The 27177-nt window shown below is 46.9% G+C and overlaps 1 protein-coding gene across 2 annotated transcripts in view; it reads right to left on the reverse strand.

Moving 5' to 3' along the window:
* Positions 1-27177, reverse strand: part of SLCO3A1 (solute carrier organic anion transporter family member 3A1) — a 294020-nt gene that overhangs the window by 28928 nt on the left and 237915 nt on the right. For both annotated transcript variants that reach the window (XM_004431917.3, XM_004431916.3), the window contains exons 5-7: positions 17200-17364; positions 11632-11830; positions 9449-9587 (exon numbers count right to left, since the gene is read on the reverse strand). In XM_004431917.3, the coding sequence (XP_004431974.1) occupies positions 9449-9587; positions 11632-11830; positions 17200-17364 (503 nt within the window). The remainder of the gene's footprint in view (positions 1-9448; positions 9588-11631; positions 11831-17199; positions 17365-27177) is intronic.

A 27177-nucleotide genomic window follows, 5' to 3' on the forward strand; every position in this document is an offset into this window, starting at 1 on the left:
GTGGTTTTGCTCCCTAATTTATCCCCAGCCCTAGAGGACAGGGCGTGGCTCATAACAGGAATCCAATAGCTGTTTATCAAAAGAATGAATAAACCCTCAAGTCCAGTTCATTTCACCATATCCTAAATCTCTCTCAAACCCTGCCCTAGTTCAAACCACTCCCATGCCTCTCCCTTTGACCCCTGCAGTAGCCTGTGAGGAAAAGAGATTTGGGACTGGGAACTTAGAACCACAAGCACTCACAGAGTGCTCGGGTATAAACGAGGCCCAGGCCCCTCATGGATGGCTATGGTCTTGTTTAGTCAAGTACCCCAGGAACTGAGTTCTGACTCACATAGCCTCTCAGGAATGGGATGTGAATACTAGAACTGAGTGATGAGAGCCAGAACTCTGTGAAGGAACCATGTGGTTGGTGAGTTTTGTTTAGTTTAATAAGTTTTCTGTACCTGGTACTTACACCTAGCCTTAGACCTTTGCCCCATACCTAGGCTATGGCTTGAATGCATTGTATTTACTATAAGAAACCGCCGAGCTCCTCTCTGCTCTAGGAAGTGGAAAACCCCTTCTGAAATGGATCCACTCTGGATTAGGTGTGTGGTCATGGCCCTAATGGAATGAGATAAAAATGAGACGTCTTCACCTTAGACTATGGCTAACACAGTGATCACGCAGCCCTGCCTGGTTGGGTGAGGTGAATGTGTTCACAAAGCCAACATCCTGTGAACGGAGCGAGTGGACAGCAGGGTTGAGCGCTGTGGGATTTGCAGCCAAGACAGAGGGGAGACACCTGCGAGCACACAAGCCAGGCAGGGGGACGGGACAAAAACGGCCAGGTCAGCCCTAGCCAACTGGACAGGAATGAGGCATCTGTTGGGTTATCAACGCCGGAAGAGAAGCGAGTAACGGGCACGTGACCAGTGAAGTCACTGGTGGTGCCAAGGAGAAACGCTAGAATGGATGGGTCCCCAAAGGTTCTAGGCAAATCTGCATTTATTTATTCAGATTTAATTTGAGAAAAGCCATGAAAGAGGTTGGGGAGGAGGTAAGCCAGCATGATCTGAGCAGGCACTTGAGGGGTCTCCTTTCCTGTTAGAAGAGCCCATCTGACACAATGAACAGGAACCACTGGGCAGTCCTGTGGCCTGGGGGACAGGCTGGGACATTCCTGGGACCCTTCCAGCAGGGAATCTGAGGAAAAGCACTAGCCTGTAGTCATATGGCAAAGGACAGGGAACATCCTTTATTTGGCTTAGGTGACACAAGAGAGCACAGACGGCCCTGGGCATCGTGCGAAAGGAGCTGTAGGTACTCTGGGTGCATAAGGTGTTTGTCAGGGAAGAAACTTCCACACAGATGTCCGAGTGTGGTGGGAAGAGCCATACAGTTTCATCTTTCCCAGGGTGCATAATCGGAAGAGACGACTTTCCACCAATGGGGTTTCATGGTACTATCCTAGATGAAAAGGAAGCAGAGGGACAGCCCTCCAGCTGATATTAACTGGGCAACTAAATGGGAACCCCTAGACCTGCAAAAACGCTGAGCAGTAGGAAGTTTGAAAATAGATAATCTGAGTATTAGAGAACGATCCACTTTAATTAAGGAGAGGATAGACGCTGGGATTCTAATTCTCACCCTGTCGGTCCTGTCTGGCCAGACCAAAAAGCAGACGGACACAGAAACTGCCTGTAGATACCACGGCCTGAATGAAGTGGGACACCCTAGTGCTTTCCTGGGCAGTCCCCAATATGTACCACTATTAAGAAAGCGAACCAGCCTCCGGGAGATCAGTTTACGATCCCCGATGTGGCAAATGTCTAATCTTCCAAGCCTGTTTCAAACGAATGTCTGCCCAGTCAGCCATTCTCTGGAGAGAGATGCAGTGCCCACTGCTTCTGTGAGAGCTGAATTCTCTGCCTGCTATCACATGGGGGGTGGCAGGATCTAGCTTTACTGGAATTAAGTGTACCCTGATATCTCGTGTTTATAATCAGAAGACCACAGTGCTCACAGAGGAACAGGCCTGACAAGCTTTGGAACCAGTGGTGACCTGGAGGACAGAGTGAGACTGTCTTGTAAATTCGACAAGAACTTATCCCACAGACAGATTTGTCAAGGCACAAAATGACATAAGTACAGTATGAGTCACATTGCTGCCTGTAAGAGCTGAAGTTTTACACCAATCTGAATGCCCATCAATAGGGATTGGTTAAATAGATTCCAATAGGTCCAAACAATAGAAGGTTATATAGCTATAAAAAAGGTATGAGAGTGCTTTTTATGTACCAATATGGAAACAACTACAAAACAAATTATTAACAACAAAAAACTACAAGCAACAAGGTACAGAATAAGGCCTTACACGTGCATTAGGAAAATCCAGAAGGATATACAAGAAACTAATGATAGTGATCACCTATTTGGCAGAGCGGTGGGTTGAGAAGTGGGTGAGCAGGAGACAGAGATGAAAGGGAGATTTCCCACTCCCTCCTCTTATACTTTTTGAGTTTTGAACCATACAAATGTATCATCTATTAAGAAAATTTAGAACTCCAGAACGTTAAAAAATAAAGAAGAAATCAATGAAAGAATAGCACAGTCAAGGAAAATTATACTCCTGTTCCACACTCAGTCATTAATTTAAATTGAGGAACGTTTCTATTCACATACAATGATGGGGATAAATAATTACAATAAAGCTGGAGATCATAAAAATAGAAAAATTACTCTGGAATCTTGGATTTGTTTTCTACTGATGAAGGAAATCATAAGCATGCTGTTTTGACAGCTCATATTATAAGAACGAAATACTCGTCAGCAGTGTTTTAAAAATACTGGCAAATAAAGTAATTCCCCCCCCCACATTCAATACCGATGGATCAATTTCTATTAATTGTACAAATAAAACTAATTTCTAGGTTGAAAGATTACTTTTCCAAGGGGCCGGGTGATGAAATTATTTGTATTAAGAGCCTACTGTGAAAACTTGCAAGGTAGAGAGCCACTCCCAATATTTGGGAATACTGTTTTTGTTTTCCTTTCTATCACCATTCACTTACCAGGCAGAAATGACAGTTTCTATGACATGTCAGCCCTAGTCCTGTAGTTCAGAAAGGGGGTTAGCCAGCAAGCGTGCTAATGCCCGCAGTGTTCTGTCCTGCTTTTTGCCTGCTCCATCTTCAATCCTTTGTGTGTGACATCCTAATAACTGAGATGGCGCAGGACTGGTGACACCACAATAGACTGGGACATTTTCCTTCGAATGACAACAGACTCCTATGTGTCCTGCACATTTATGGATTCTTTCATGATTCAGTGAAGTTCCTCAGACATTCTCCTGTCATTTATTATTGTCTTCTTGTAGCTTAGAATCTCTTCACCTCATTGGCCCAACCCAAGCTGGTATTTCCAGGCAGAGACCTCAGAGCTCATCACAAAGAGCACTGCTGGCAATCCACATGCCTCAAAGCAAAGGGGATACTGAAAACCTACAAGAAGAAACGTGCTCTTAGGTTCCCTTGCAGGGTCACTGGCTGAAGGATAACGGCCAGGGAGAAAAATTCTGAGATGAAAGCAAGACCTCCTTCTACCTTTCACCTCCATAACCTGTAACGCACGAGCCAGAGCACATCCTGTCAGACTGTCAGAGCCTTAATTATCTCCTGCCAAAAGGGAAGAAGGGGGTTGTTCTTCGGGAGAGCTGCAAGGCTCGCTGTTGGCTCCAGCCGTCTCAGGTAGGAAGTGGTGGGCAGAGCATGGAAGGGGAAGGGTGCGGCTGCAGCTCAGCAGGAACAGCAGGCCCATAGGTCTCTCCCTCTAGCTTTCTCATTCCCTACTCGACACCAAGTCCTTGCCCATGTCATGAGGTTCAAGCCTCCCCACCACACCCATTCCATGCTGGAATGGCCTTCCACGCCCATCCACCAGGCAAATACCCACTCATCCTTCACGATGAAGGTCCAGCCCTGCCCCTGCTCCTCCTCTGGGGAAAAATGTCCACACTCCCTCCTTCCAGCCCCACCCTGCCCTGAACCAATTCCTGCCCAAGCAGGCATGACATTGCAAGTTCACTAATTTCTCTACATACCTGTTTCTTTCTATTGGAATGTAACCACCTAAACTTTCATGCCAGATTTTTTCTTAATAAAAAACATTTTTCCTTATTGGAAAAGGGATGCATGTTCATTTTAGACAATTTAGAAATACACAGAAAAATATAAAGAAATACGTAAAAATTAATTTTTCAGTCCCTGGCTAGAGATAATGTTCTATGAACAGTTGGCTACATATCCTTCCAATCTTTTTCCATGCAAAGATATATAAATATTTAGGTTTTTCATTTTCTTTACTAAAAGGGATCACAATCTACACTGTATATTGTTTTATAATGTGTTGTTTTCACAACACATACTGTAACATATAATGCCAGCTTAGCTGCTGCTCCGGGGTGTTCCCTTGTACATTACTCTATTAACACATCACATCTCATCTCACAGTAAACATGAGCTCCTTACCTTATTCATCTCTTATTTCTAATGCACAGCCCAGGGCCTGAGTTATATAGGGATATATAGCCCAGTAGAGCCTGATTTCAGAATATTCACATCTCCCTTCTGACAAGCCATCACCAGCATGAGAACCGACTTTAAATCAGTTCTGGCAAATGGGGCCAGCCTATACGAAAGAGTTTGCAAACTCCAAACCTTTGGGGGCCAGACAGGAAACAGATAAGAAAAATGGTCCAGGTGTAAGGGGTGGCCAGTGGTGGGGACTGTGGCTAAGTGGAGATCAAATGTCTTGTCTAAAGGATCAGCCACTTCTCCGCTCCAGACGAATGCTGCCCTATTGGGGTGCAGGTACCCTGTTAGTCATCATCTAACTTTTACAGAGGCCAGAAATCCAGATTTGTATATGAAATGCCCAGACTATTAAACCTTGGGTCAGGGCACAGGAACTGCATCTGCAGGGCAGATATAGCATGTAAGCAATCAGTTTCTTTCTTCTGCTGTCATATCCTGACACCGCACCTCTAATCTCCACCTTGTTTCTACAGTGGGTGAACACAATAAGTGAGAGGGAAAAGAAAATGGAGGGAGGAATGCTTGGTGTCAGCTCAGATGCTGACCTGCTTCTAGAAAGAAAAAATTTTAAGAACTCATCCCTTCTACTAGAGCAGTGGTTCTCACTAGGAGGGATTCTGCCCTCCACAGGGACCTATGGAAATATCTGGAGACATTGGTAGTTTCACCAACGAGGAGGAGGCTGCTACTGGCATCTGGTGGGCAGAGCCCAGGGATGCTGCTCAACATCCTACACTCCACAGGACAGTTCCCACAACCAAGAATGATGCAGACCAAGATGTCAACAGTGCCAAGGTTGAGAAACTGTACTAGAACAGTGGTTCTCAGCCTTGGTTACATACCAAAAACACTTGGGGGGCTTTAAAAAACACTGATGCTTGGACCCTACTCTAGAATCTCTGAGGATGGGGATCAGGCCTCATATTTTAAAGCTCCCACATGATTCTAATGTGCAGCCAGGACTGAGACCCGTGATACTGAATGACGAGCTCCCTGCAGGCGTCCATAATGCGGCCATTCCCTCCCCTCCATAGAACCCACTCGGGGCTCAGCTCAAACAGGTGCTCGATGAGTGTCTGTTGCCTGGATGGGGGGATAGATTAGCTGTCTATCATTAGTCCCCTACAAACTGCTGTGCTGGACTTGTGTTGACTTTCAGCATTTTATGGTGGCTGATATAAGCTTTTTTTTAGTCAATTATTCTGCACATCAAAATGATACAACTTCCAGCAGTCAGTCAGCAGCATACCAACACCCTTTCTGTTGGAATAATTACTTCTGAGAGTGAAAGGTACAGAAACAATCTGGACAATATATTCATGCCAAAGGAAGCTTACAAAATTAACCGGCAATCTTTTTTGTCACCCCTCTTGGTCATATGCAAGGAGGAGAATTAGAAATCGCATATTAAATACAATCCTGGAAACTTCCATTGCTATCACTCCAGGAGATATGAAATAAGAAAATAAAAAACAAAGCCCAAACCAGGGCAGGAAGGAAAGTCTAATATCAGGAAAATGCTAACGCTAACCAGATTTCCTTAGAATCAGAATTATTTGATGCATGACTTATTCACATTTAATCGAGTTATAGGGAATTTTCACAAGTCGTGATGGAAGCTCTAAGTGGTGAGAGATGAGTAAGGATGGGCTCTTTAGTATTGAAATCTGCACCAGCCAACCTACCCGCCTGCCAATTGCTATTCAAGAGAGTGATATTAGAGCCCGTGGCTCCCTGGGACTCTGAGGTCAGCACAGGGTCTCTGGCTGGGCATTCAGGAAGTCTGGGGCCTTTATCCAGCGTGATGGCTGGTACTGGGAATGCAAGGGTCCACAACAGAGCCCCACCCCTGGATGCTGGAGCCTAGTGAGGGCGATGCAGGAGTAAACGAGCCATTTGATCAGGTGAGGTAAAAGCCTTGCTAGGAGGGAGTAGGTGCTGGGGGACTCTGCTAATGCAGTCCTGGAGGAAGCGACGAGGTGGGAGGAGGCTTCTCAGTGACGGAGAAGGAGAGGCTGAGCCCTGATGCATAAGGAGGTGTTATGCCTGTGAAGGGCTTAGACAGGAAGACTATCCCTGATAAAAAGAACAGCATGTACAAAGGCCACAGCCAAGGGAGAGCTGGGTGTGTCGGGAGAACCCCACAAAGCTCCACAAAGCAAGTGCTTCTTCAAGAGGTGGAAGGAGAGGGGAGGCTGAGGTCAGAGAGGTAGCCAGGACCAGACTGTGAAGGCAGAATGTCCTGACTGTGAAGTGTACACATGAACAGGTTCTTTCAGGTAGGAAAAACCGTGGAAATCCTAAACAGGGAAGTCGCAGAGTCAGAGGAAGACACTGGGCTTGGCGTTGCACAGACCCTACGGTCCAGTGCCAGCTCCACCATATTCTACTGCGTGACCTCAGGCAAGTGACTGATCTGTCATCAGGGAATAAAAGTAACATCTCCTTCCAAGGTTGTCGTGAGGATTAGTGAGCTGATGTCTGTGGGGCTGAGGGTATGTATAGGTGGAAGAATGGCTGGATTCACGCTGGGAAAGGCAGAGGACTCCAGTGGATGGTGAAGGAATGAATATGAAAACGGGAAAGGGGAAAGAGAGAGGAGGAAGCCTCTAGCTTGTAGAAGAGTCTGTTTGAGAGCTTGGAGACAAGAAGGAAAGAGGGAGAGAAGGAGGGAGTGAATGACCAAAAATATAATCCACCATTTGGCATTGTCTCAAAATACTGAGGCAGAGATTTAAAAGACTGAAATTGCTTTTTGCTCATTTTTGGATGGTGGCCTGAGATTCCTTTGACTCTGGGCCAAGCCGCCATGGGCCATGAGTGACACGTGGAAGGCCCATACAGGCTCTTGAAGAAGCTTGCTGCTGTTGCAACTTTTATGGTTGTGGTTGTTTTTAAGGCTGGACTGTCACAAGGGCCCCTTTCCAGGATACGTGTGGCTCTGTGTCCCCAGATCCCTCATCCACATGTTGGAAGCCAGAGATCTGTCTCAACGGGGAAGGAATGTTATTCCTACCCTAGTCCTGGGGCCCGGGGCTTTCTCAATCTCTGCCTTGTAATTGCAGGGGAATAAGCTCCCTGCTTTGCCTGCACCCCAGTAGACAATGTGAGGCCTCCAGGAATGTGAAGAAAAGGCAGGTGTCTGGGAATAAATGATATGTCCAGAGGGAAACGGAGCAGCTCGCCATCCGGTAACTGCATTCCACGGCTTGCTGTTACAGCTTGCTGGAAGCTACACGGGCCTGGCTGGGCTCTCATTCAATAAGACTCTTGTACATGCAAGATCAGGGGAAATGCAACTTTTAAAACAATGTTTTGGTCAGAGAATGCTCTGGAATAGAGACTCGTTTGGTCTTAGGACACTAGCCTATACTGAGTCAATTTAATTCTTATCACAGGACAATAACTCAAACTGATTTATAATATAACTTTTTGGATATTAAAATGTTAATGAAAATTGTTGCCATGAAAAATAATGGCTTGTATTTTTATTTAAACCATTCTCAAGGCCTCGTCCCTTTTAAAAAATTCATTTCCACCCACAAAAAGAAACTGCTTTATCATCTAATTTAAAAAATCAGTTCGTCCCTATTCGCCCCCCGACAGTGATTTATTTTCTCTATAGAAAAATGTTAGTGACTGGCCAGGAATCTAAATGTTAAAAGCAAGGAAAAATGAAACTTTTGGAAATGAAAATAAAGGATCAATTTTTCTTCTTTCAGAGAAACTACTATTCCCAAAAGATGCAGGATGTGGGAGATGGAAGAAACAAATGATTTCAACTCTAAATTCCTTGAAAGCAGCCACTCAGCCTTCTTCTTACCTTCCTTTTCATCTATGCCTTCTGGGACATTTATGGAGCACTTCTGGGTGCCAGCCCTGGCTCATGAAGCTCACAGATCAGAGCAGAAGACAAATGGTGTTAGCAGATCACTGCAGTGAAATGAGACAAGTGCCTCTAGGAGAAAGAGGTACCAAGACTGCAGAGGCAAGAACCCCAAAGATAAAGGAGGGAAGGGATGGTTCACAGAGGAGGGGGCATTTGAATAGGGTACTGACAGGTGAGTAGGAGTTATCCACGGAGGAAGAAGTATGAAAAGATACCTGTTGTGTGGGGAAAGCTGAAAGGAGGTACAGTTGGAGAGAATGACTGAGGATAGACACGCACTGAAGACACATACAAACCCAGTTCAATGTCTAGATCTTCTAGTTGATAGAGTAGCATTAGAAAGGGTCATTTGCAGCGACCATAAGGGGGCCATCCTGAGCTGTGAGGCCAGTTAGGCAACTACTACACTAGTCCAAGCAGGGGATAAGGACGAAAAAGCCAAAAAAAAGTATAGTGGGAAGATGAAAAAAGGTAGGAGGCATCTAGTTGGGAAGAAAAGGGCAAAAGGAACTGAATAGGGAGGAGGTTGAATTAGTATCAGACAGTCTCAGGTTTGGAAGAGGTCTTCCCTGATAAATGGTTTTCTAGCCTTTCTTTACATACTTCTGTTGATGGGGAGCTCACTACCTGTACAGTCATTCTGTTCCATTGACACCTTTTGTGAGTGCCTTGAACCACAATCTTTTCCTCTGGTTCCATACATACAGCTTCCTTTGAATTTTTACTTTCAGTTGCTCAATAATGCTTTTTGGCAACCTATTTGATTTAGCAAGAAGGCCTGAATGGCTTGGCAGTCCTCCCATCCTGCTGATGGAGGATCCTCCACTAGAGTAGGGCAGAGGCTGAGGAAAAGTCACAGTGCAGGAGAACAAAGGATGGAACATGTGTGGCTGCCCACTCTTGCCCTTGACCTTGGGCTTTAAGCTACTTGGCCACCTGAGTCCCCTGCCCTGTCCCATCCCATTAGAAAAATCACCGATACCGTGCTGTTGCAGCCAGCAAAGCAGGCAGACAGGTAGGTGATGCCATCTGCTCCGCACACTGGAGTGAAGGAGTCGGTTTGGCATTCACAGTTTTTATTGCAGGGCGAGTAGGGGTCCAGGGCTGAGCCAGGTGCTGAGCTGGAAAAGAAAGGAAACAAGGAACCCATCAGAGAAAGGTCAGCTTCTAATAGGACCCCCCACCCAGAGCCAGCCCTCTGCTGACGAGTCACCTGGCACCCCTTCTTCTTCCTCCTCCAATCTTAGCCCTCCCCGTCCTGCAAGGACGAGCCAGCACCACCGCTGAGAGCTGTGTGGACTGTGCCCTGCACCACGGTGCCAGGCTGCATGGGAGCTTTGTCTTCCCAGAGGAGGAAGAAGCCTCTTTTTATCATTTGCACCAATGTGCCCTCTGGACTGGCAGCAACCGGAGGTCAGCTCAGGGCCACCTCCTCCCCGACGCCTCTCCTGATCACTGCAGCCTCAGCTCACTGCCCCTCCCCCGGACCAACGACTGTCAGTAGAACAATTTGGGGTGGTCCTTATCTCTCTGTTTCATTCCTCCCCAGGAGACAGTAAGCCTCATGATGCTAACACACTCCTACAACTGGACTAGCTTCAATAATTGTTGTCTGTTTGATCAATTCAATTTCTTGAGAAAAATAACACTAAGATATGTTAAATTTTCTTTTGCACCATTAAAGGCACAGTTCCAACAGCAAGCAAATTGCAAAGAGGAAAAGGGCGGAGCAGGTGTCTTTTAGCGCTGTGAGAGACAGTCTCTCTTCCTTAACCCCGTTATTTTCAGCTAAGCCTTCTGGGCTCAGAGCACTTCATAATAATAAAGATGATGATGGAGAGATCTGATCACTTATGTGTCAGGCACTATTCAAAGTACTGCATGTGTCATTTCATCTATTCTCGGTATAACCCCACAGCGTTTATAGAGAAGGAAACCTTGGCACAGCCAGGCGAAGTCACCTGCCCAAATGTTCCTAACTCATACATGGTAAAGGAGGGATTGGAGCTCTATCCATTTTGGCTGAGTTGGCATTTGATTGTAGGCCTTGAGCTTTTTTTTCTTTTTTATTGAAGAATAACTTTATTATAGTAAAACCCTGTGCTTTGAACCACTACAAGTTCACTAATTGAGAGTGGGCACAGTAAGGGCTGGCAGTCTTTATCTCCAGACACTGTTATTTATGGCATGCGCAAACCAGAAGGCACCATATTTGGAGAGGGAGGAACTGGGGCCTAGGGTGAGGTGGGGACTGGAAGAGGCCATTGTGGTGGTGGTAATTGGGATGACGGGCATACGGTGCCTGGATTGAGCATGGGTATACAGACAGCTGCCTCTGCCTGTCTTCTCCCATTCTGCCTGCTCACCCTTGCGGGGTGGCAGATAAGTCCAGCTCTGCTGTATCTTCCGGCTTAACTGCAGAAGGCCTGGTGGCCTGCTTGGAGGAAGAGGCTGGTGTGAAGAGGAAATGGTATCCTGCAGGCCAACCAGCCTGCAGCCTCGATGCTCTGGACTGGATTCCCAAAGCAGTCTCAGAGACTCATGTAGAAAAGAGGACAGCTGTTGATGCTGGATCTATAAGGACTCTCCATAATTCCCTCTAAGGGCAATTCGGATTGGACTCTAGCTCAAAGTCTTGGGAAAATAACTAGGAAATAAGAAAAGTGGCCCTATAAGAACTAACTAATTTCTTTCCCTTCTCTTTTTACCCTGTCTCTCTCCTTCCCACACTTATCAATACTTATCATATCATGGGTCAGACTCTAATTACCATGTGAGTCTAACGATAGCTTCTGAGAGTTTAAGGAATGGTTAAGTCTATTCTTTTATTTTAAGCTGAATTTTAAAATAAAATTTATTTCACATCATTCCTAAAGTCAAATGCCAAAAGTAGTAATTTGAGTACCCTGGGGAGTAAATGTCTGATTGTCTCCCCCAACGCTCTCCTGGCCGGCGTGGGAGAGAGCCGTTGAGTGGAACAGTCTGCCCTCTCCACCCAGAAGGCTCACATTGATTCTCTGACCCCAGGAGTGAGATGCAGAGGCATCATCGACTCCTCCGCTCATGGTCACTGGGCACAAAGCTGGCTCCACGAACCTACCACGGAGGAAGAGTCCTGGCATCTCTGGGCAGGCAGGGATAGCATCAGGCGTTTCTGGGACTTACGTGTTTCCATAGGGAACAGTAACCCCAGCCACAGGGCCCGTGTCACAGCCCAGGAAGAGGAAGGAGACGTAGCAAGCTGTGGACACCAGGTTGACGATCATGGCCATCCGAATGGCCCCGAGGGCAGACAGGCTGAGCTTCTTCACCAGGAGACCACCCAGGAAGATCCCCAGACAGGCACACGGGATCGCAGTCATCCCTGGGAGAGAGCAGAGGGCCGGGAACCGTGAGCAGGGAAAGCAGGGCCAACGCTCGCAGATGGATGGGGGCCAGGCCCGCGGCTGAGCCCTGTGCAGACAGAATTCCCCATGACACCACCGTGGTGCCACTTCCTCACAGCGCCCCGAGTCTCCTTTAAGGGCCTCATTTCTGCCCTCAAGGACCCCACAGAAAATTGGGGGAGATAGACACGTAAAAGCTCAGTTATTAGCAGTCCAAGGGCATAGACCCCTCATGCTAAGTGGGGTATTCTCACGGGAAACACACACACACACACAGCTGGTGTGGGAGCAACCAAGAGACAAAGTCAGACAGACTGGGAACACGCACGCGCATGTGAGGAAAGTAAGTACCACAGAGCAGAGATGTGCTCTCTGGGCATTGTTGAGGTGATGTGGGAGGGGCACTTGATCATGGGGGTTTTCTTCCCCTCCTCTCATTAGGGAAGGAAGGCTTTGAGGAAGGGTCTGGAGGCTGTTTAAACAAAGGTCTCAGCACTCACCAGCCCGTGGAGACGGTGTTTTAACCAGCTCCGCGACCTCTGAGGAAATAGCATCAATCAAATCAATTCGTTTTGTAGCTCTTGGTGAATAACTGGCATAAATTTTTTTCCCCTCTTATAAACAGAGCTATCTGCAAGGCAGCAGGACCATAAACCTGCTATTTCTGATTCTCAGAGACTCATGGAATTTTAGGAGGACCAAAGGACCCTCGGGTTCCAATCTCCTGCTTGGTTTTCTTCTGTTCTGATTCACTTCATCTAAAACTCAGCTTTAAATTGCCACGTCTCATTTATCCACCATGTAGACTACGCGTGGCCAATTTTCCAGGCTAGGCTCCTTCCTCCTTGCCAATCAACAGACCTCTAGGTCAATCGACTACATCAACCAGCTGGTATGCGTTAAGGGAATGCAAATTAATTTTAATATTAGGGTAAGAAAAACACAATCAGGGAGGCTGAGCTCTGCAAGAAAATAGCACAAGTCACATTTTGTAAAAAACATATAATATCTCTGTATTATCAGATGCTCCTGGTATGTCTGTGCTTGGTTCTCCCTCGTCCTGGTAGAGAAATGATCCTCACAACCAGGCCCCTATGTGCCCCTCTATGTTCACCCCATGCCTCACTGCCCCCCAACCGTGCCCACGCCTCCTCCTTTCTCTCCCTGAATAGGCTAAACCTGTTCAGGCCCCAGTCTTTGCACTTGCTGGTCCCTCTTCTAGGACATTCTTGCCCTATGTCTGTACTTGGCTGGCACCTATGCTCATCAGAGAGGCCTTCCCAGACCACCCCATCTAGTGTGGTCCCTGCACCCCACCCTGCGGTTCCCTGTAGTTTCTTGCCCTGTTTTGTTTTCAAGGTCCTACCCACTATCTGAAGCTGCCTCGTTTATTTTGGGTTTTCTTGTTTCTTGTTCCCTCTCTCCCTCCTAGATGAAGCTTTCCTGAGGACAAGAACCTTTTCCATCCTGTTCAGTCCAGCACAGTTCCCTGTACTTAACATGCTGCCCGGCACAGAGGGAGCACGCAAGGATTATTTTCGGGATGAATGCAACAGTGAGCAGACTGGATCTGTGTGAATGAACGGTGGTGACAACACGGGCACACCCAGACAGCAGTCCTGTGTTTTGTTTCGTTTCCTAGCAGAGACAGTGGGGAGTGTCACCTGGCGATGATGGTAACTATGGCAATAACAGGCTTTCGGCACCTTTCCTCCAAGCCATCATCAGCCTCCCCCCTCCCTCTCTGCTGTGTGTTCGGCCTTAACAGTCAGGCTGTTGTTATCAGAACTTCCCTGAAACTCCATCCTCATTACGTTAACCTATGCAGATTGAGTCCTTTTTATCTTCTTGCATAAATCAATGCCATCAGCCTCTTAATCATCTGTGTTGCTCTTTTCTGAACTCTGCCCCATTTGCTGATAACTTCGTGGGTGGCCCAGAGCCTTGAGCTGATGCCCTGGGATGACTGCATGGGCCCCATCCCTTGGGAGTGTCTGCAGGAGCTACCAATGGAGGATTTTCTGACACAAGCCTTGCCTTATGCTCCCAGTGCCTCTCCATCCCCTAAAGGCCCACTGCCAGCCCCTCTTACAGCCAGCTCTCCAGAGTCCACGCTGATGAGAGTGACGCCATGGGCAGGACACAGGGAGAAGGCAGGTGTGCTGCCTGCCTGGACTGATGAACGGGCCTCCAGGCTGCCTCTCCGCAGGCGGTGGGAGAAGGGCCCCCTGCGCAGCGCTCTAACAGACACAAGTCAACGGGAAAGAAACAGGAGCGAGGAGGCAAGACTGTTTTTTGGAACTTCTGCCCTGAAGACTATTGATTTGTTTGTCAATAGAAAACCGAGGCATCTGTTCTTAAACAGAACATAGTCCCCGCATTGAAGCAGCTGTGCAGATCTAATCAAACGTCAGAAACAGTGGCAAAGAAACCAGGAGGCGAGACAGAAAACTTCAGGCGCTGGAGGGCAAAACCTGAGAGATCCTAGGATAACGAAGAAGTTATAACTTTAATTATAAAGAAATATGTTTTACCCTCTCTGTCAGACAGGTATTAAAGGGCTGGCTGCTTTTTGTTAATACCTCTGGGAAGTAGTACTCATAAAATAGTGGATGGTAAAGATTTATTGGTAAAAAAGGAGACAATAAGGCTTATGCTACCCTAAGAGTTCCGGGAGAAGTGCTGTGATCCGGCCACTTCATCCTGGTAGGGTTTTAATTTTTTTTCATTGGGATCCATTAAGTCCTGTGAAGTGCCAAAGCTTAAGGAACCAGCCAATGAATTTCTGCATCTGTATACATGCTGCACCCACAGCTCAAATCAAGCTTAAAACATTTCTGGCAGCTGGGGAGGATCCCAGGTGCCCCCCACCTCATGTCAGCTCCCCCAGGGGTAACCATCATTCTGGCCTCTACCACTGTAATTAACTTTTCTTCGTTTTTTTTTTTTTTTTTGTGAGGAAGATTTGCCCTGAGCTAACATCCATTGCCAACCTTCCTGTTTTTTTTTTTTTTTTTTTTTGCTTGAGGAAGATTGTCCCTGAGCTAACTTCTGTGCCAATCTTCCTCTATTTTGTACGTGGGATGCCTCCACGGCATGGCTGACAAGTGGAGTAGATCCGCACCCAAGATCCAAACCTGTGAACTCCGGGCCACAGAAGTGGAGCGCATAGAACTTGAACCACTTTGCCACGGGACTGGCCCCAACTTTTCTTCTTTTTAACTCATATAAATATGTACTCTTTTGTGTCTGATGTCTTTGAACTCTGTCAGATTCATCCACATTGAGGCATGTATCAAAGCCCTTTCTCATGCTGTGGTAGTCTACTGTATGAACATGCTATAATTTATTTACCTGTCCTACTGTCGATAGACATTTGGGATGTTTCCAGTTTGAAGCTGCTGCGCGTAAGGCTGCTCTGAACACTGTTACATATGCATATCTCAGTGAATGGACCTACACACTCATTTCTGTTGGGTATATGCCCAGAGTGGAAGGGTTGGAGCCCAGCGTAAGCATATACTTAACCTTAACAGGCACTGCCAAAGACTTTTCCAATGTGCTGGTACCATTTTGCATTCCCACTGGCATGTATGAGAGTTCCAGTTGCTCCACATCCTCCCCAATACTTGGTACTACTGGTGAGGTGGATGTGGAGTGGCGTCTCACTGTGGTTTGAATACGTGTTTTCCTGATGACTCGTGATGGGTTGGCAGCTTTGCAGCTGAAGGAGAAGATCAGAAACCATCACCTTGTCTACTCTTCTCAGCAAATGATCTGACTCCTACAAGAGAATTCTATGGGGCTGGACTCACTCAAATGCCCGGCCGTACTCGTCATATTCTCAGTGGCTGCACTCACGTTTCCCTCGTTCTCTGTGCTTTCAGGACAGAGGAGCACTTCTGTCAAGGGCTATCCACCCACACTCCCTCTCTCTTCTGCACATCACCTTCTGCTGGCTCTTTTCTCTCTGCTTACAAACCTGCTCAAGTCTTTGCTGTCACAACGGCAACTGTTTGCTCGCAACACCACCATCACCACTCCTCTCCCTCGACTCCAACACACACCTCCCGCTGCGTCCTTCCTCCTGTCCTCCGCTGCTAAGCTTCAGGAAAGTGTTCTGCGGTCACTGTCTACTTCTTCCCTCTGGTGGGCTGTTCTCCACAGCACAGGATGGGCCCCCCTGCTGCTACCTCATGGACACAGCCCTGATACAGGCTGAAAGATGGCCTGGTTGTTAAAGCTAACAGACATCTGAGCTCTCATCCTGCCTGAGCATGCACACTGCTTACCGCTTCCTTCTTTTGGGAATTATCTCTTCCTTGACTCCGTGACCCACAGATTTTTTGGGGTGCTGTTTCTTAACCTTCTCTGCAGACTCTTGCATTTCCTCAGGGTGAGTGTTTCAGCCCTTCTTTTCTAATTCTACACATTTTCCCTATGTAAATTCCACTCCCGTGTCCTCAATTACCATCTACACACTGATGCAAACGAGCCTGTATTACTAACCCACATCTTCTTGAGCCCTCGATCAAATATAGGACATTATGTAGATATACGATGGGCATCTCACACTCAGGAACTTCAAATTGAACTCATCGTCTTCCCTACAGATCCGATTCCTTTCTGCTATTTCCAAGTTTCACAAATGGTACCACCAGCTGTCTGAGCTACAAAACTGGGAGTCGTTCCTGACTCTTCCCTCTCTCTCATCTGCTGTGAGACTACTTTCCTCACCCCGCAGATGTGATGCTGCTTCTCATGAGGGCAAATTGATTTTCCTTAGCATGTCAACTCCAAAAAATTGGAGGCAGATGTCTGTAGTCTACTACTGAGAAGGAGGGTAAGGCCATGCTTGAAGCTTGGGGAGGAAGGCCATGATCCACTGATTATGTCTGCCCTGGGCACGGGGACGACGGGAGCATACGACTTCTAACCTCTACGTTTGCTGACTGTGAGTTGCATGCTGCCAAGAATATGTTTGCTTTTTCATGTGTGTGACCAAAGCCTGCTAACCTTTCAAGATCCACCTTGATTCCCTTCTCCTTTCACCCTATATTCCCCCATATTCTCCAGCTCACACCAACCTGTCAACTTCCCGCCTGTCACAATTCTTCTTTTGTACATTTTATAATTTAGCTCTATTACCACACACTTTTAGCAATTACCTCAAGTGGGCAATTCTTACCCCGAGAATATACTTTGAAACTCCTGCACGTGGGCCACATGCACACTGCCGCTGGAGGAGGAGCACAGTCTGGGCCCTTTGGCAGGCATCAGTAAATTCTTACAGTATTATAGGCAGGACAGCTCCCTCTGCCCTCCCGGGGGACTGAGGAACACTCACCGAGCAGCTGGTTGGCAGAAGAGGTGGTGAGGTTAAACTGCTGCTCCAGGTACTTCCCCAAGAAGGCAGCGAAGCCAGCCACCACCGCAATCTCCATGCAGGCGGCCAGGATGATGCAGGTGAACACAGGGTTTGAGAGCAGGTGCTTGGTGACCTTCGGGATCACTGCAGGGAGAGAGCAGCAGAGGGCCAGGGTCACACACTGCACTCCCAGGCCTTCTGCCTCCAAAGCCCCGTCTTGATCCACTTTTGCCCATCTCAGTAAACAGCATCAGGAGTCACCTGGTCGCTCAGGCCAAACCTCTAGCCTGTAAGTCACCTGTAACTGTGAAAACTCTGGCTTCAAAACATATGCTGATATTTTGCCAATTAAACTGACAACTACTAAAACAGGAGAGACTATACCATGCCTTTTCTTACATTTCACTGGAAACACTAAAATATTTTATAAGCAATCACAAGTTATTTCCATCTAAGAAAAAGGAGTTTGGGGTTATTCCTCAAAAGAGAAAATATAACTTAATTATATATTATAAATTATAAATGTATAATTATATTATATCAATATATCTAAGTATATATATCAATATACCTATGATGAATATTTATAACTGTATATACGTGTTAAGAAAATGTATTTGATCTTAATACTTTCAAGACAGAAATGAAATTTTAAAGCTCTCATGTATATGTACTGAATCCCCCACCTTCACAGCCACACTCTCTGGCAAAAGGTTCCATGAGCTCTCACTTGGGAAACCAGAGTGACCCAACTAGGGTCTTGGTTTTCACTCATGATCTAATTATTCCCTACACGGTAGCCAGTGGGATCAGCTCAAATCACTTTCCTGCTCAAAACTCCATGATAGCCAAAATCCACACTCCATATGATGATGGTCGTGGTCTGCCCCTTAGTGATCTGATCACACTTCCTGCCACGTCCTTTCTTCCCTCCAGTCGAGCCTCACTGGCTCACGCTGTTTCTCGCCTGCACCCAGGTCCTCACCACCTGGGTCTTGCACTGGGACCTCTTCCCTCTACTGGAATGCTCTGCTCCCAGATCTTCGCTGCACATGTTCCCTCTACCTCAGGAGGTCTTTTCTCATCACCCAATCCAACCTAGAAGCTGCCACCCACCCAGCCCTGATGTTCAGGGCTCAGATGAGAGTCAATAGTGGGCAAAAGCACTTTGTGGCTTGTGAACCACTTTAAATACCACGAGAGCCGGAAGCCAGATGTTGTTGAGGTCATGCATTTCAATCTTATTTTATTATGTTCTTAAAATGTGGTTTCATAAACCACTAAGATTTCCTCTTACATTGGTGCTTTCAAAAACAGGAGATTTATTTTTTAAATCCTTTAAAAGCGTTAACATTATTTGGATATTTCCAGTGGTTAGAACCCTTGGTACGTGGTCTTTGTTCAGATCTCAAATGTGGTGTGATGAAGAATCCTGGCAGTATGAAAGAGGGCTCGGGGGCGGGGTGGGGGGGGTACCAGGACAACCTCATCATTTCAGTGTTTATGCCATTATTTTAATGGTACTTACAAAAAAAGTTAACTAAAATCAAGCTGATACATCAAATGTGCGGTTTCATGGCTATCATAGCTTAAGATGATACTAGGTTAAAATAAGTAGATTTATTTAAAGAGAAGTTTTATGTAAATAATGGTACAGGTGGTAAGCAGATAAGGCAAAAATTTGTAAAAGCAGTGTGCCAATGATGAAAGTTAGGGGAACTCTGTTCTGCTGTAATCAGAATAATTGGAATATTTGGCATGTGGGTTCTTGTTTCCACCCGTGTAAATGCAGGAGATAAACAGAGTCCCAGATGAAGCAAGCACCATACCAAGTCTAGGAAAAACTGATCAGTGTCCACGGTCATACAAACGAAACAGGTGAGCAGGGAGTCTAACCCTGAATTCCAAGGTGATGAATTAGCCACCTGTCCTAAAGAAAAGAGCTAATTATATGGGCTCAATCTCATCTCCCAGGAGATGAAACTTCTAAATGGCCCAACTACTTAGAATAAAATAATAATAGGAGATATGTAAGTTTTTAATAATGTTAACAGACAAGCTCAATAAATCAAAATGACAGAACAATGGGTAAGGAACTGGCAGATACACAAAACTTAAAATTTATCATTTCTGGGAAAGATACCAAGTTTCAAAAATGAAAATCTATGTAAAAGATGAGACTTAAGGGCCTTTTCACATAATAAAAGGAACTTAATTATGGGAATGGACTGAGCCAGATTACTGGAGGCTCAGAATCACTGTGGGCTAAGCAACCTGATCGTCCCAACTGAGAAACAACCAGACAGTAACCAGAGCTGGAGGCCTCAGCTGTTCTGAGGTGATTTCTTATAACATTATTACAACCTTAGGAAGGTAACTCTTGGACTAAATAAATGCACGCACACAAAAAAATATAACAAAAACTTTAAAAAGGGTATGAATAAGAATAAAGAGAGTAAGGAAATAACTTTAAATCCATGGTATTCACACATTTATATCCTGCTTTACTGCAACTGTATTTGCCTTAACATGTGTGTTTTGTTTATTTTTTTACAGAGTTTCAAACATTTATGATAATCTGACTTTCTTAGAAATGTCATTTCAAATAAATGTCCAGAAGTGGTTACACTTAAAGTCTAGGTTAAACGTTGGGGAATTTTCCATTGTTAAATCCACATTATTAAGTATTGTACGAATATTTAGAGGAATGTTGACTGTGTAATGTTTAAAAATGTGGACTGCTTAACAAATACAGATGAATACAGTGGGCATAGACAGAGGGTAGTGAGGTAAGTATTTGTCTTCATGTACAAAGACCCCTCGGATGTTAAGACTCCGTCATCACAAATAATAATGAGTGAAGGCTGATTTGCTATAGTGTGTGGCACACTCCAATGATATAATGTACCCATGACAAGGGACTGGTTGATGTCACGAAACACCAGTCTTCACACTAGAGAGAGTGGTATGGATCATATGGGGTGAACACAGTGTCTCCTTGTAATGAACGAATTTGAAAGTTCCTGGCTGTTTATATGTTTTGGCAGGTAATAACACTGTTGCTTGATCATCGTGCTTTTTTGGAATTAAGATATCTAAACTCTGGAAACATTGCCAACAATCAATAGGCAGGTTGGGGACATTCCAGGAAAATGATCCTCTGCCACACTTTTATTGTAGGCTTCATTTCCTCTGTTAGAGCGCAGACCCTTCAGATTCAGGGGCTTCAGAAGAAGCAAGCACCACAGCCACCCCTGCTCACAAATAAAACTGCTGCTGAGCTGGCACCACCAGCGTCCTCTGATGAGGCACTTTGGTCTCTGGCTCAGAAACAATGCCAATGAGGATCTGGGCTTGATCACATTACGTATCTGGGCCTCGGTATCTCCCGGTCCTTGATCACGGCCATCATGACTTGTTTGGGGATGGAGAGGATACTTGCTCAACAAAGGCAGCTCCAGTTAACGGTTACACACCAGTTAACAGTTAACAGCTCCAGTTAACAGTTTACACACTTCAGCAAGCATTTAAATTATTCCAGAGATAATTCTACTTCAGTGGGAGGGATTCCTTGTCGAGATAGCAGCCTGCCTGCTTTTGTCTTAATATCTAATGATTAATTTTGCCTTGAATTAGATGTGAAAATCATTAAGTTTGAGGATCATCTGATTGAAGGCCGAGGGAAGCCTCAGCAGGCCTTATTTGCATGAAGAACATTCTTTTTCCCTCTACCAAGCGGATTCGCCTCCAGAAATGACAGCTTCCTTTTGTGTTCAGCTATTTTCCTCCCAGATTCTTCCTCCCTTCCAGAGTTTTACTGCAATGACTTGTAGTGCTCTCAAAAGAAGATTCCTTTTCAAAGGTTCAGGCTACCCTCCAAAGCCCCAATTTGAAAAGGGATATTAATTAGCTTCATCCTAGGGCTATCTCAGTGTTTCAAGCTCGTTCATTCAAAAGGATTGCTAAGCTCATAAAATTCTAACTTTCCAAGGAGTCAGTAGCTAATGAGGTGGCCCAGACAAATAGAAACGGGTGAACCAAGGCCACACCAGGCCACTGAACACCTATAGTCTCCCTTAGCCATTTACCTCCCACCTAACTGATTTAGCCTCAGAAGTTGACAACTGGGGTGGGAGGCAGGCTGGCTTGCATCACGCAGTCTCACCAGCTGGGGAAACCTTTTCACCCCTCGTCAGGAGCACGGTGCTGTCACCGGCAGAATGGTACAACGCTGGGAATAGCGGCAGGGGAGCGGCCTCTTGGGAAAACAAGCTTTCTACCGCTAGTCTTTGGAAGACATTCCTGTAGGATCGAGACCTCTTGGAAACTTGTGGGTCCTCCAGGAAGGAGGATGGCAGGTTTGGAGAAGTTATGAGGAGCTGATGGAGTATTTCCCATGTGCAAAGTACCATTCTAACTGCTTACACATCAACTCCTATAATCCTCATACCAAACCTGTGATCTTGAGACTATTAAAATCCTCCATTTACAGATGAGGAAACTGAGGCAGAGAGGGGTCCCATGGTTAGCGGAGAATGGCAGAAACTCAAACACAGGCACCTGCTGCCACAGAGGGTGCTCACAACCAGTGCCCTTTTCTAGTCTGATTTCTAAGAGGTGTTGCTCTTGGTTTCAGGACTAAGCGTGCAGGCAACCCCTGGCAATCAAAGGTGTGGCTTAATTTTTAGAAATAATAATAATAAAACATTCCCACTGGGGTTGGGGAAAAGGACCAGATCTGGCAGGACTCAGGGGCTTAGTCCACGTTTTTTGAAGGAGGCAAGTTAGAAAAAGAAGGAGGGAGAGAAATGAGAGAGAGAAAGGATTGGAGACCTAGAGAGAAGGAGACTTGAATCACAGAAAAAGTTTCACTGAACAAGGTTGTATAAAATAATGCTTAAAACCCGGTGTAAGGAGCCAGGTCACTGGAATTTGAATTCTGGCTTCAAGACTGAGTAGGTCTGTGACCGGAACACACCACTCCATCCCATGGATTGTCGCAAAGATGAAACGAGAGCCGTGTATGTAAAGCATGTGGCCCAGTGCTCCCAGTACACAGGTAAGAGCTCGAGAAGCATCGTAATAATTAATATAATAGAAGTAATCCTGGGCTACGTTAGGGAGATAGCCCTCGAGCTGTGAGGACATCAGGCTTGATCCAGGAATGCCTGTGTGTGAGCAGATGTGGTAAGTAAGCAAAATGGGAAAGAGACTGGGTGGGTGAGCTGAGCTGCTGGGAGCCACTTTCCAAAGAGATCTCCCTCTTGCAGAGGGCTGCACAGAAGGTCAGGGGACGCGGAGGTGCAAGTCCTTGTCCATTGCCTACCCTGAGAATTGGAGGTAGCCTGGGAAGTGCTCACTGAGGGGCTCAGTTACACTCCACTTGACTCTCAGATATCTCTGCCTTTAGTCTACTGAAACCGGCTTTAATAACATTGCTGTTAATACACCACGGTTAATGCTCCCGAGAAGGGGAGATGGAGCCAGTGCATACAACTCCTCCGCAATTGTGACAATGACACCCAGTGCTTGTTGGACACCCAGTGTTGGATGGGCACCGAGCTAAGGGTTTCTCATTTAACTCTCACAACTATTACAATAGGGGGTGGTCCTACCATCTTCATTTTAGACAAGAGGAAACCAAGGCTTCCTTGAGAGGCTGAAACCCCCCACCCCCCATCCCAGAATACAAAACCGAGAGGTGAAGGAGGGTGGATTTGAACTCAGGTCTGCCTGTACTCCAGAACCCACCTCTAAACCTTCAGGTTTCTGGGTGGGGACTTGAGAAGAGTGTTTTTCTGAAAGGTGAGTTGCCATGAAGCACTTCCCAACACATGGGACCCATGAGCCAAAGAGAACAGAGACATGGAGGGTGCTGGGTGAGGTGAGATAAACAAAAGTTTTCAAGCCATGAGCAAAAACAAAAGGGGTAGGAAGAAATAATAAAGATGTAGAAAAACAACATAATGGAGGCACAAGAGTGAATCCAAGGTCGAGTTAATCCTAGGAAAAATGAAGTCTTGTGGCAGACTATGAATGTTCAGCCAACCAAGCTGGCTCCCCCGTACCCCATGCAGGCTGTCTTCACTGCACCAACGCCCCCCACTGGACACCCTCACCTGGGTCCTCCTGGCTCTCCCACTCAAGGAGCCACCCGACAGCAGGGTTAGAACAGCTCCACCCCTGGACATGGGCACCACGCCCAGTAAGAGTAGATGCTTAGTACATGCAAGGTGGATTAAAGAATCCAATAAAGAAACAAACGAATGAATTGCAAAATCTTGAAAGGTAGCTGTCATAGTCTCTTAAGAAACATTAACTGTAGAAACAGAGACCAATTTATGATCACACCATTAGTGATATATCACAGGTTTATGGGGCATGATGGAAGTGGGAATAATTAGCTAATACGGTCATTTCTATCGCTGCTTCTGGAGGTGCCTTAACTATTCCCTTGGGTGGGTGGGGGAAGTCCAGGTAGGAGGGGAGGCCTGCGGTGCCCGGAAGATTCCGCAAGTGAGCGCCTACCATGCACTGGGCCCAGACCAGCTGCCTCAGGCTCCAGCTTCGGGCCTACTGTGGCCTCATCAGATGAGCCAGTCCCCCAACCTCTGCCCTCCCCGCCCCGGCTGTCGAGGAGCCCAGAGGAGCTTCCTGGCACCCCCTCATTGCCAGCTTTGAGAGAAGTAACTACAGGCTTCCATTTGCCCATCTTTGGTGAGGCAACAGGCAGAAGGCAGCACATCCCTTGTATAGAGAAGGTTGTGGTTTGAATGAAAAAACACAAAACCATTCACACAGGAAACGAGCACTTAGACCAAAACCCAAGTGTCAGATGGGTGTGGATCAGTCAAGACAACCCAGAGCAGATCAATTTCACTGATTCTTTTTAAATCACCAGCTCCTTATAACCCCACCAAGAAGGCCCCGGGAGAAAAGGAGTAGCGCAGCAGCCCCTTAGCTGGTTTAAAGCAAGAACCAGGCGTCCACAGAAGCACGGTTAGCTTCTGTGAGCTGCAGCTCTAAAGTGGTGCCACCCAGTCATTTCCCTCCCTCAGCAGGATGAAGTCAGGAACACGGGATCGCCACAGGATTTCAGAGAGGAGAAAGGAGACTGGGAAGCAGCAGGCTCTCATTCAGACCCAAATATCGCGTCTTTCCACGTCAGAGGCAGCAGACGGAAAATGACTAAGGAAATAATGAATCTTTTGTAAGCAAACAGCCACTTTTATAACTTCACGCCACCCCGAGAACCCCCTTGGGAGCACGGTGCCCCCCTTGGTGGGGGCAGGGCTGACTGCATTAGCATTCATGAAAACTCCAGGGATGGGAGAACTCATTCCTGGAAAGTCTGAAAAGAGAAACAGCAATGTTCACGAAAGAAATGGTGAGGCAAGACACCCAAGTTGACATAAACGCACATCTCAGCCTAGGCTTCCTAATGTTGGGTTTACTGCAGGCCTTCTCAGAGCCTTCAATACACTCATGTCACCATCAATATGCTAGTGTCAACCTCCAAGAGGATCACAGCACGGAGTGTCCCAAGCTTATTTCGTGAGTGGGTCCCCCCCATTTTATCTTACATACAACTGCTGGAGGAACAGGTCTGACGTGTTAGCCCCTGGTGGAGATCCCTCCAAGGACCCCACCACCTCTGGTGTTCATTTTCAACTGGGAGCTCACTTAGAATCACCTGGGGAGCTTTAAAGACCTCCAGATGCCTGGATCACCTTCCTCCACTCCAGATGCAGAGAATCAGAACTTCTAGGGGTGAGGCCCATGCATGGGTGTGTTTCGAGACACCCCATAGGTGATGCTGACTCAAATCTTGGTTGGAAAACAATGACTCATAGGATAAAGTCCAGACACTTCAGAAAGGCAATGCGAAGGCCTTCAATAATTCATTCATAATTTTACAAAAGGCTTATTGGGCAGCCTCAGATACCAGGAACTTGGCTCAGTGTGGGAGCTGATGCCAGCCTGCCTTCTATCTTGACCTTTTAGCAATTCTAGTCCCTAAAACCAGATATCTCGCTCCCACCCACGTCTTGGGCATTTGTCTCCTGCCTCTGCTCACTCCTGCTTCCCAGCCCAGAAGCTCTTCCCCCTCCACCCACGGGGATCCTGCTCATCCTTCCAGATTGGGCCAAAATGCTACCTCCTTCATGCACCTGTCTTCAAATCCTCCCTCGGTGGTACTTACTACATCCCTTTGAACCTCTCGTAATCCTCGCCATCTTCTATCCTGTATTCTAGCAACAATTCATAAGTGCCCCAAGAGTTAACTTGAATAAAAGAGTTCTGTGATCACACAAGTCTGGGAAATACCGAGTAAAACAAAGTCGGCCAGCTTTCCCTCGAGCTGGCCTTCTCAGAGCCTTCAAAACGCAAACGGAAAGTACAAATCTCCCAAAGGGTCAAAGAGTCTACAGACAGCTTCCCAGCTTTTTTTGGCCATGTAACCACTCTTCCCTGTTGTTTTTGTTGTTCATTTGTTTTTCCCTGAGCATCTCAGAAGACTCATGTTCCAAGGAACCCCCATTGGGAAATGCTGCCTTCTAGTTACTTCCTTCCTTCCTTCAAAACACACTTCAAGGGCATCCACAGTGTGCCAGACATTGTGCTAGGCGCCCTCGCCTGTGTTTATCTCAGGTGCTTTGCTGAATGACTTGAGAAGAGGAGCCATGGCTTATTCACAGACATAACCCTCAGTGCCTGTCCCCAGCACGTCCTCATCAATGCTGATAAGAACACAATGAAGCCACTGACCAATCTGGTCCCTGGGGACCTATAAAAATGACTCCTGTGACATGGCAGCACATGAACCACAGGCTGGCACAGATTCCAAGTGTTTGGGAGGGCAGATGGTTTCCTTGGCCGTGGAATTAAGAAAGAAGAATTTAACGGGAAATCCACACGAGAGAGGAGAAGACAATTCTGAAGACAAATCGCATGATAAAAAACACTCAGCCGTTCAGCCTGCAGAACAAGGCCTCTCAGATCACCAGGCTCCTCACAATAACATTATGCTGAAAGGCACAGGCCCCTAATTAAGAAAAATGTAGCAGAAGCCGGCTGCTAGCTGGCAGAGGATGGAGGAGGCCTGGCAGAGCTGCAGAAGCCAGAGGCGTGAGCTGGGTCCCGCAGCCAGACCAACCCACGTGGAGCCCCTGCTGAATGGTGGGAGGTGCAGTGGAGAGGTGAGTGTGCACCCTGCCCAAGAAGCAAAATGCCTGCCAGGAAGATGGGCAAGTAAAGACACGCAGCCCAAAGTCATCAGTGCAAGTCAGCCTGAGCAACTGGGCCAGCAGACCCTCTGCGATTCAGCAGCCCAGGCACCAGCAGCAGACCCTCCCCACATAGATGGGTCACCTGTGGGCTAGTCGTGGCACTGTGCACAGGTGGCACCCCCGCCAAGCCTGTGTCTGTGAATGGGTCAAACACAGGCCAAAACTCTGGGAGGGGGCTGGGGTGAGAAGAGCTTTAAGGAAAGCAGCAAACTGTGCTGGGCTCAGCAGTGCATGTCCAGTGACCCCCAGATCCCTCCCTTTAGCAAGTAGGTCCTGAGCACCTGCTACCGACAGGGCAGGAGCAAAGACGGATGCAGTCCTTGCCCTCATGGAGCGTATGGGGTAAGTGAACAGTCACTCATCTAAAGGAAGCACTATGACCATGACACAGAGAGCAATGTACCTTGGAAGGGGTGCTGTCAGGAAGGCAGGAAAACGTCCTTGGGGAAATGATGTATGAGCTGATGCCTGAAGTTGGGATCAGAATTCCAGTGGAGGGAACAGCAAATGCAAAAGAGGGAAAACAGAACTAAAAGGAGGCGGGTGAGGCTGGGGTGGAGGGAACAGGGCGCAGTGGGGTGAGAACAGGCTGGAGGGGCAGAACATCCCAGGGCTGGAGGCCACGTGAAGGGCCCTGCCTCTGTCCCTTTAAGCGGGAGCTGGCAAC

The sequence above is a fragment of the Ceratotherium simum genome, chromosome 3 (assembly GCF_057802395.1).
Source record: "Ceratotherium simum simum isolate JZ-2026a chromosome 3, ASM5780239v1, whole genome shotgun sequence".
NCBI classification, from domain to species: Eukaryota; Metazoa; Chordata; class Mammalia; order Perissodactyla; family Rhinocerotidae; genus Ceratotherium; species Ceratotherium simum.